Source organism: Manduca sexta, unplaced genomic scaffold (genome assembly GCF_014839805.1).
Source record: "Manduca sexta isolate Smith_Timp_Sample1 unplaced genomic scaffold, JHU_Msex_v1.0 HiC_scaffold_1237, whole genome shotgun sequence".
NCBI lineage: Eukaryota > Metazoa > Arthropoda > Insecta > Lepidoptera > Sphingidae > Manduca > Manduca sexta.
Genome location: NW_023592082.1, coordinates 1 through 10,404, shown reverse-complemented (window position 1 = coordinate 10,404; position 10,404 = coordinate 1). Strand labels below are relative to the sequence as shown.

Sequence of the window (10,404 nt, the reverse complement as noted above, 5' to 3'; positions counted from 1 at the left end):
CGTAGAACTTGATGCGGAGAAGGCCAAGGGGATATTCGAAGTGTTGGCGGAGGAAGGGAACGCCGAGGCTCATGCGGTAGGTGATTGTAATCATGATTCATGAGAGTGTTGTGCACACATATGAAAATTTTAAATTAATTTATTTCTTATTTTGCGAGCATATAAATGAACTAAACAACAATAAAAAAAATAATTGTATTTTTTTTTCTTCACTTTATTATGTACTGTAGTCTATACCTTAAACTGATTTTAAAAAGAGCAACACCAGAGTTTCTTGTCCGTTCTTCTGTGGTGAGAACTGCTTTTCGAACTGGTGGTAGAGTTAATATTGACGGAGAAGTTATTCTTGTTGATTGGAGTGACTAAATTCTATAACGGACACCGTCTGTCGTTATAGGCAACTAGTTTAATTCTATATTTGAAGTCCAATAACAAAAGGTACACTCCATCAATAATGAACATTTGTTCTAGGGCATGGGCTTCCTCTACGCAACCGGTATAGCGGTCCCGGTGTCCCAGGCGAAGGCGCTGGTGCACTACACGATGGGAGCGCTGGGTGACAGCTCATTCGCGCAGATGGCGCTCGCGTATCGATACTGGAGCGGCGTCACGGTCCCCAGCTCGTGTTCCAAAGCCCTGGATCTATACATGAAGGTTGCTTCTAAAGGTGATACAATAATCGATAGTTTTGTTTGTTCGATACTCGACTACAGTCGATAATAGTTTGATAATCGATTATAAGAATCAATGTTTAAAAATCGATTAAGACGTGATAAAATGTTATCCCTCATCACAGACCTAATATATTTTTGTGCATTAAAATTCACGTGAAAAGACTTTTTTACAACTCAATTTGTTTATTTTTATTTTGTATAACATATCTATTTTTGTCTGCAGTGGCCAGCCAGGTAACATTCAGTGGAGGTCCAGCGATACACAGGACTCGTCTGATGGACGAGGCGGAGAGCGGCGGCGCCGGCGCAGCGCTCGACAGTGACCTCATAGAATACTACCAGCTGTTGGCTGAAAAGGGAGATGTGCAAGCGCAGGTGAGTACAAGAATAGAAGCGATAAATTTACGGTCTAAATTATTTATATGGTTGTAATACGTATGCCTCGATCATTCGCAGCTTTAGACCAATCAGGATAGTGCTTGTTTGCAACACTCTCTTAAAACTTGTTTTGATTGGATTATCTGCAAATATCAACCAAGATCATACACATTTGATAATAGAAAAAAAAAATGGAAAATATTCATATAACGACAAGTCTATTTAAAATTGCAGCTTTATTATGCATGATAATAAAACCATAATATTTAGAGAGTACTTGCAAGGTGTATAAACTTCAACTAGAGTAATGTATCTTAAAGGGGCCTATGTGTTGGATCCATGACCCCACGCAAGCCTTCCAAAACGACCAGCCTTTATCCCGTGATTTCCTGCAGGAGCATGCCATACTTAGATATAAATTGTTTTCTACAGGTCGGTCTAGGCCAGCTACACTTCCAAGGCGGTAGAGGAGTTACCCTGGACGTGAACAAGGCGATGCACTATTTCCAACAGGCCGCTAAGACAGGCAACGCGGTCGCCAACGCGTTCCTTGGCAAGGTTAGTAGCTAATACATAGATAGGATTAGTCACTGAGGTTAGTCTATTTAATAAGGTTTTCCAGCAGACTTAACATTGAACTTAAAAAAAAGTTCGTTATAACTTTCCTTCTTCATTATTTTAATTGTACACCAAAGTAGAAAGTTGGTCAGTAATCATGACTTTTTAGCTCCTTGTGTTAAATTTTGAAAGTAATTTACGCGATCGAAAAGGACCAGCAAATAGCTGGAATTAGATTTCATTTTGTAAAATACCTAATTTTAAAAAGGTTGATACATTTAGCATTTAGCTTGCACTATAACTTTTTCGTTGATATACTTGAGTCCTTATAATTCAGTTTATTGCTTTTTCGTAGATATACTTAGAAGGAGGTGAAGGTATAAAACCGGACAATGAGACTGCGCTCCGATACTTCAGAAAAGCGGCAGAACTGAACAATCCAGTGGGACAGAGCGGTCTAGGGTTTATGTACTTACAGGTACCTTACTAAAATACTCAATGATTTCAAAATATAGTGTAATTTTGCGCTTATATTATTCTTTTTAGTCATATTTTTTTTCTATGTCCGGCTCGAAGGACCAATGCACCATTTATTGTATGCTAAGTATTTTAAATAAAAGTATGTTGCAGATTCGCAATAAGGTGTTGACATAGTAGCGTATTTTAGTGTTTGTAATATTAGTGATTTTTTACTGGTTTAATAATTCTCTTCGTAGGGTCGTGGAGTACCGAAGGATACGAATGTAGCGTTCAAATATTTCACAATGGCCGCCAACCAGGGTTGGGTTGAAGGACAGTTGCATTTAGGCTTCATGTACTTTGGTGAGTTGGTTTTTTACATAACATCACGCCTTATTCCATTGGAGTGGAAGGCAGAGGTGTAACATAGCCATTTTTATTATACTACTTTTGCCACTTAATAGTCTAACCTTAATAGTCTAAGGATCTGACCTGGGTTGAACCTGAGACTTCAACAATACATCAATATTTAGTAAAACCTACTGAATGTAATATTGGTCATTATTACTTGCACATTTCCCTTCCACTCATACCATCTCATCATATAATACTCTTATCATCTTCCACTTATACTACAGGCGGCATCGGCGTGGCGCGCGACTTCAAGCAAGCGAACAAGTACTTCTCGTTGGCGTCTCAGTCGGGCCACGTGCTCGCGCTGTACCACCTCGGACAGATGCACGCGCAAGGGCTCGGGGTCATGATGTCTTGCACCACGGCTGTTGAGGTAACTTATACAGTGAGAGCTAACTGTTTTTTTGCTCTAGTATTGGCAAATAAAAAGAAAGTCGCCGCGAGGCTTCTATAAGCGTAAGGTTTATTTTGAATTGGTGGGCAAAGTTTGCTAAGGTGGTTGGTGATCACTCCTGCCCTCATTTTTAGCTATGCTCTTGGGTGCTAGGTTTTTGGAAGATATTAACACTTGGTGCACTGTTTTAATTTGTTATTACCGTCTTGATTATGACTGTAGTCTATGGTCAGCTTATTTTATTTCAGGTGATATCTGGCGAGTTTAAAATTATTGTAATATTTTTTTAGCTGACGGTAAATGTTCACCGCCACCCAGAATCGTCGATGTTTTGTAAATTTTTAATAAATACTTTTCACAACCCTAAATAATTACGGCTCGGAATATATATATTACTAAAAGCATTTGTTCGCATCCGTTCCAGCTGTTCAAGAACGTGTGCGAGCGCGGGTCGTGGGGCGCGCGGCTGATGCTGGCGCACGCGGCGCAGCGCGCGAGGGACTCCGACTCCTCCTTCCTGCAGTACCTCGCGCTCGCCGAGAGGGGCTACGAGGTCGCGCAGAGCAACGCCGCGTTCCTGCTCGATAACGGTATGCACTGACGCTTGTAGCGTGGCCCTTATTCTGTATGACAGTGTAAACGCGTAACGCGGCCGTGTCATGTTATCTCCGAGAAATGTGCGTGTAATGGTATTCTGTAAGCCATAACAACGTGCGGGATAGAGAATAAGGGCCAGGTGTGGAGTGATGACGTGACGTGTCCGGTGCAGGCGAGGCGCGGCTGTTCGGCGAGCGCGAGCGCTGGGCGCGTGCACTGCAGCTGTGGGCTCGTGCGGCGGCGCAGGGCAGCGGCGGCGCGCGCGTCAAGCTCGGCGACTACCACTACTACGGACTCGGCACGCCCGTCGACCTCGAGGCCGCCGCGCATCACTACAGGTGCGCACACGCATAAATACATAATGTATTAGACAGGCTTTCCACTTTGTTTTCATTCACCGTACGAAACGTAGATTTCTACTATTATTTCTTGTACATATTTTGTAAAACAATATTACTATGGTTGAGATAGTTCACTCATGTTGTAAATAAATAGATGTTATGTCAACAGCGTCACTTTGAAACTTTTTAATTTGTATTTTCATAATCCTCCATAATTGAGTGAAGTATAAAAAGTGGTGTTGTGTATTCAGGATAGCCTCGGAGCAGCTGCACAACCCGCAGGCGATGTTCAACCTGGGCTACATGCACGAGCGCGGGCTGGGGCTGGCGCGCGACGTGCACCTGGCCAAGCGCTGCTACGACCTGGCGGCGGAGGCGGCGCCGGACGCGCGCCTGCCCGCCGCGCTGGCGCTGGCCCGCCTCAACGCAAGAAGCCGCTCTGCACCAGCTCGCGCAGGTACCGCGGCCGCTGCACGCAACTAAACTACATCACCGCCCATGAACAATACCACTTTCCTGCAAACATTTTAATTATCAAATAAATTGCCACTTCACTGTGTTCATCCAACTAAAACATGGGATGTTAAATCTCATACTATACCAGTCCAATAAACATTGTTAAATATTTAGTGTTAAACACACTTGTCAGTGAATGCTCTTTCCCTTTCAAATTATAAATAACAAAAAAGTGACAAAACATAAATTAATTACAATTATTGATAAATTAGTTAATAAATACTCTTACTTTTCTGTAGACAAAAAAATTGCGTCATATTTTTATCATATTGATCCACCTTAACGAGCTAAGATCCCTACGTCATATTTAAAAGTGATAAGGTAAAATTCAAAGTGATTACTTCACCTTTGAAATAACAGAACAAACTCCAATAAATGAATAATATCAGTCCATATTGCAGAGTCCTCTCGCTATGATATTCCTAACGGGCGGCGAGTCGACATTCCTGTCCAACTGGGACCTGTACCTCATCACAGCGCTGTTCGGAGCCCTGGGACTGGTGGTCTATCTCCGCAGGCCCACGCAGCAGCCTGCCAACTGAACCGTAGACAATCGTGATGGCTAGAGACGATAAAAGTGATAAATAGATTTTAATCGATAATAGTGATAAATCGATTTGAATCGATTCATAATCGATAAAGACAATTGTGAATACGTGGGATTCGAGAGACTGATCGAATGTTTTATGTAATGTTTAAAAATAAATAAGGAATGTAATTTATTTGTTTTATAAATAAGAGCAGAATGTGAACACCTAAACTCGGATATCTAATATTATGTATTGTAGTAAAAGTATTCTGGAACAATACTAATTAATATTTTTTCTCTGTAGCAGTCTCTCCCAATATGTCAGAAGTCATGAATAAAGGCTATTTATTATCAAATAATATGAATTAACTGAGTTATTAACATTAATGTTATAACAAGACATAGTTTTTTTATTTATATAAATGGATGTTTTAGTGAATTATATTTTATTTGTAAATCAGTTATTTTTGGAAGTTAAATACAACGCATACATTGCGTTTTTTCGATCTTTTTATGTACATATATACTAACAGTTTCTGATATTTAATACATGTATATAAAACAGCAGTGTAGGTGGTTGTACCACGCTTCTAACTGTAGGCCGTTTATATCAAATCTATTATAAAAGTGCATTCACACTTATCGCCCTGAAAGCATGTTTACATCTTGATAAATGTGCTGGTTCATCGCTTCTACATGAAATTTCCGATACATTGTGAATAAATCGTCTCTTGATTTTATTATATAATATAATGTTTACTTAAAAACTACTTTTTGTTAGATTTTTAGACGTTGCAGTGGCCGTCTCCTTTGGCGATAAGTGTGCGTCAAGCCTAATCTGCAATTTCGTTAATATTTATAAAACTTGCAATCACACTTAACTTTCATATTTTCTCTATATTTGATGTTTTTATTTAAGATGTTCCTCGTAAATTAATTTGTGATGTTAATAGCGATGATATTGTAAATAAAAGGAGTTAAGATTATTAAAATTACACTTTTAATTATACAATTTGTATCGAATCGTTTTTAAAGAAAGAGCATTTTCATAAACACAATACGCCATACGATTGTCACACACACATGCGCGCACGCACACAAATATGCGCGCACGCACACACACACACGCGCGCACACACACATACGCCTTTTGTTCCCGGAGAGTTAGCAGTCGCCCACTATTGTATCGACTTTTCACCGCATATATTCCGTCCCATGATAGGGGGTGAGCCGATTGTCAATAGCCATAAATGCTACACTGGTGTTTATGTATTTTTATTTTCAAAAGGTTCACATATACGTAAGTGTGTAAATATATTCTTGCAAACTATGTTCTATACTAATATTGCATGTGTTTATAACTAGAGTGTCGGAGAAGGGCAAGATGCGCTATGATTGCCAGACTTGTTTGTTTTGCTAAATACCACCAACACAAATATTAGTCGGATCCCTAGCACCCATTAATATTCTAAATAAGGAAAAATTGAAATGATAAATCAAAAAATCATTTATTTACATAAAAATACTGCTAGTTAATGCAGATGTTTTACAATGAGTACAATGTAAACTAATATTAAAGCTGTATTAATATTTCAGCCTTGTTAAAGTAATTGGTGGATGTATGTTTATAAAAAGTCCTTAGTATCTATAAAGAGTGAAAATTAGATAAGGGGTGAGAAGGAATAAGTATAATAAAAACGCATCATACTTATCTCAGAAGCGATACGTAAAGATGCAACTATTGGACAAAAATCTTGTTGAACACATTACATTCTAAATATTGCATGGAAAAATAGCTTCAGGGGCCTTATTCTCTATCCCGCACGTTATTTTAACAGTGCGTAACAAGCACGTTACACAACACATCATGTTTAGGACTATAGAAATTTGGCTTACAGAATACCATTCCATACACATTTCTCGAAGATAACATGACACAGCCGCGTTACGCGTTTACACTATCATACAGAATAAGGGCCCTGATGATTATAAGTAGATTGTGTTCACAATTTACTTCCACCCTTTGAACTGTATGAAATGATCTATTTGCAACTACAATTTGTAAAACTGATTACATTTTGCTACTGATATTTCTGAAAAATAGTTTATAAATGTTAATTAGTTTGTGTTCACATGTGAACCTTTTCCAATTGTTCGATTTTCTTCGCTATGTCGTCTGCGGAGAAAGCATAATCCACAAGATTTTCGGAATTCGCGTCGTCGTCGGTCTTTCTTGTTTTCTGCAACAGCATCGTAGTTATATCTTAATTCATAATTATAATAGAAACCAGTTTATTTCATTAAGCTTCAAATGGGTACAATGTGAAAAATACAAAATAAAAGGGATAGAGTAGAGGCTATGACAACCATTAAACTTTTCGGCAAACTGTATATATTTTAGTGTTACCAACATAATAACTACCGAATTTTAAAAAATAATTTCATAAATCAATAACTAATATACTAAAAATAACTTCTATTTATAAAATCCTCACCCAAAAATTTGCATACTCCGGGGAAACAGACTGCAAAAATGTCATTTTGTCCTCCATATCTTTCAGACGTTTGAATACATCCTTCGACACGGGTGTTATATTCAGGTACTTTTCGATGGTGACCACACGCTCAGCGATAGACGGTGGCAAACCCGAGTGGTCCTCCGAGTCGGATAGAGGGGCTGGTGCGGCTGTTTGGGGTCCCCACTCATTGTGAACCTTACGGACTGGAAATACGAAACAATAACTCCTGATTTCGAACTAATATGGTTGGTTGGATGTTTGAAAATGTCTGAGACTGGAGTCCAAAATAAAAGTCTATAAAAGTTTATACGACGTATTATACAAGTATTTGTCTAGAGGCAATATCACTTCTGCCTTTTATCTTCACAACTGACTCATTATCCGTCGCCATGTTGCATCACCATAATTAAAACTAGTAACATCGTTATATTTCTACTATATTTAAAACGATTCTACGATATTAAGTCTTTTAAGCAATATGCAATAAAGAAACTAGATAGGCCTGCATAATTCTGGCAATCATTAAGGAATAATTTAACATCCCCTGGTGGACGCCATGTTCCCTAGGCTTCACTTAACATTAGATACGTTAAGTTACTTTGCTATCCTAGAATAATAAAACATTCAAAAACACTTACTTTTTAAATGTCCTTTCGAATCATTCCGTTTCACAAACTGCGCTCTAACTCTTGCGCACGTCTCCGTATCTTCCGTCTCGCTCTCCCCTTCCCCCGGTATGAAGTCGTGTATATTACTGATGTTCACTTGCTGTCTCTTTCTCTCGATGAAGTTCTGTATGCGCTGTTGTAGTTCCTCGCTGGATACGTTGATTTGAACGAGGTTTTGTCGACTACCGGCTCGGGCTTGGGAGGCGATGGTGGGCTTATGTTTGTACCTATAATATTTACAATCGTTATAATCATGGAGGAAATATAATAATACTATGTTAATAACAGAACAGTTTACTGAGAAAGTAAATAAGTAATTTTACTATCACAAAAAAAGATAGAAAAAAAAGAGACCCTAAGTATGTGAGAATATATCAAAGGATATCATTTTAGATTTTTTATCTAATTTATTTTGTTGTAATTAGTTACAGTATTAAATCGGGTGAAATGTGTCGAGTAGCTGGTTTAAATACTAATGGATTTATCTAGAAATTATCCTAATATATGTATCAAGAAAAGCTGATAAAGTTTATTGTGCGTACAGTAACGAGTAAAAACACAAGTTAATAATGAAGATATAAACATTGTTTTGCATTTTAATTATATAGTCTATTTGTAGACAGTACAAGATAAGTTGACTGCTTACAGCCGTTTTCAATGAACGATCCCAATCTCAATCTTCAATCCGATCTCAAAAATGAAGTAATCACAATAACTCATTTGTAAGTATGTCAAAAAACTTCGTTCTGATTGGTCCATTATTGCGATAGATCAAAAAAGCGATCGGGATCGTTTAATTTAAATGGAGATTAGTCGGATTATGTGCCCATTTGCTTTACTTTTAACTGCATTAGACACTTTTATAATTGGACGTAGATACGACAAGGATCCAACCCACAGTATGGTCGAAAATGAGCAAAGTATGCCAAATTAGTTCTGATCTATTAGGTCTATATTTTCATTAGTAAAAACATCTTAATTAAAATATGTTAATTTGAACTTTTTATTAACAAAATATAAAATTGAATATTAATGAGCAAAAATACGATTTAAACTTCAATTTTCATCATTTCAAAAGTGGCATTTTGTGGGCTGGGTCCAATTAATAGTCGTACAATTTAATTTGTAAGACAAAAAAACAAAATTAAATTAAGAAACCAATTTGGAATATCAATCTTACATACTGACTGGAGCGAATAGCATGACAGTAGTAAAAACACTATTAAACTCATTTATTACGGAGATAACTCCATTTGGAACAACTTGTTATTGTTTTCGCACTACTGGCCTCAATTATTAAAATGATAGGACCTTTCTAACTTATGTTTATCAACATTGTACATTTATTGGTCCTGCATTAATTACAAAGTAACATGAAACGTCATAATTACAGCCAATTAAGACAAAGGAAGGCATTTATAAATCAATTTTATTTCTTTAATATAGTTTTTAGTGCAAATAATTTTGAATTTGGTCTCTGGTCCACTAACTCATATTTCAATTCTACATGGTGTCCTATAAATATAAATTACAGGATTTTTTTTTCATTACCATAAAGACTGTAGTATCTATGATTTATTTTATAATACTTAAATAATAAAGGTATAAATAAAAGTCACATTAACAGATGATATATTTTAATATATATTGCACCCAAGTTACCGCACCACTAATATTAAAAAAAAAACTAAAAATAAAAACAACAATATACAACCCTGTTCTATCTATACATATGTATACGTATGAAAAAAAATACCGCGCAAAACTATACCAAACAACTTAAATTTTAAGGCACATAATGCTATGCCCCTAGACAATTGCACCATGATATCCCACATATAGTAAAATCGGCTGCATTATGACGGGGTAAAAAAAAGTAAAGCCGATGATAACAATTTTAACACTAATTTTCAAAACTAATAAAGATGGTATTTCAATACCAACTTTATTAGTTTAATATTTTATTAAATTAAACTTAATTGTTTCTTTCGGTTTAGTCCCAATGTAATTTCTTTTTATTACTTATATTCGCTCTATTTAGCTTGGTAATAACTTGGTACTAATTAAGACTCGTATTTCTTATCTGTTACTATTTAAGGTTGGGTTCTAACATATATGTTCATAAATAAGGGTTGTCTGGCAGCGGTATAATAATAATTATTCTATACTAATAAAAATACTTCAATCTACGTATATTTGCCCCAATTTTATAGCTTAAAAATATATTTGTCTTCCAGACATATCACTTTCTACCACGATTTTTTTTTATAAAAATAACTAAAATCAATTTCACAGCATGCATATTATGCTTGTAACATGCGTTCTCTATACTACTTTAATAAAGATAATATATATTT

At 36.6% G+C, this 10,404-nt stretch overlaps 2 protein-coding genes across 2 annotated transcripts; one reads left to right on the top strand and one right to left on the bottom strand.

The window, feature by feature from the left end:
- LOC119191235 (protein sel-1 homolog 1-like) lies at positions 1-4,882 on the top strand (the record flags this gene model as incomplete). The annotated part of the gene is given in 12 exon segments (XM_037445146.1): positions 1-76; positions 472-667; positions 898-1,049; positions 1,485-1,610; positions 1,966-2,088; positions 2,327-2,432; positions 2,708-2,856; positions 3,302-3,467; positions 3,647-3,812; positions 4,067-4,258; positions 4,260-4,272; positions 4,721-4,882. Coding segments are annotated over 12 exon segments (1,618 nt in total), but the record flags the coding sequence as incomplete, so codon positions are not given.
- Positions 4,883-6,862: 1,980 nt separating this feature from the next.
- Positions 6,863-9,265, bottom strand: LOC119191236 (molybdopterin synthase catalytic subunit-like). The gene is made up of 4 exons (XM_037445147.1): positions 9,228-9,265; positions 8,018-8,274; positions 7,356-7,582; positions 6,863-7,100 (listed from the first exon to the last, which is right to left on the bottom strand). Exons 1-4 carry the CDS (start codon positions 9,248-9,250, stop codon positions 6,990-6,992), a joined length of 618 nt encoding a protein of 205 aa, XP_037301044.1. The 5' UTR covers positions 9,251-9,265; the 3' UTR covers positions 6,863-6,989.
- Between the last annotated feature and the right edge of the window lie 1,139 nt (positions 9,266-10,404).

Coding starts and splice junctions, on each gene's coding strand:
- LOC119191236 (XM_037445147.1), bottom strand. CDS start 9,250: ATGCTATTCGCTCCAGTCAGTAT. Junction 8,275..9,227: donor CTATTCGCTCCAGTCAGTAT/GTAAGATTGATA, acceptor TAAATATTATAG/GTACAAACATAAGCCCACCA. Junction 7,101..7,355: donor CGGAGTATGCAAATTTTTGG/GTGAGGATTTTA, acceptor ATGCTGTTGCAG/AAAACAAGAAAGACCGACGA.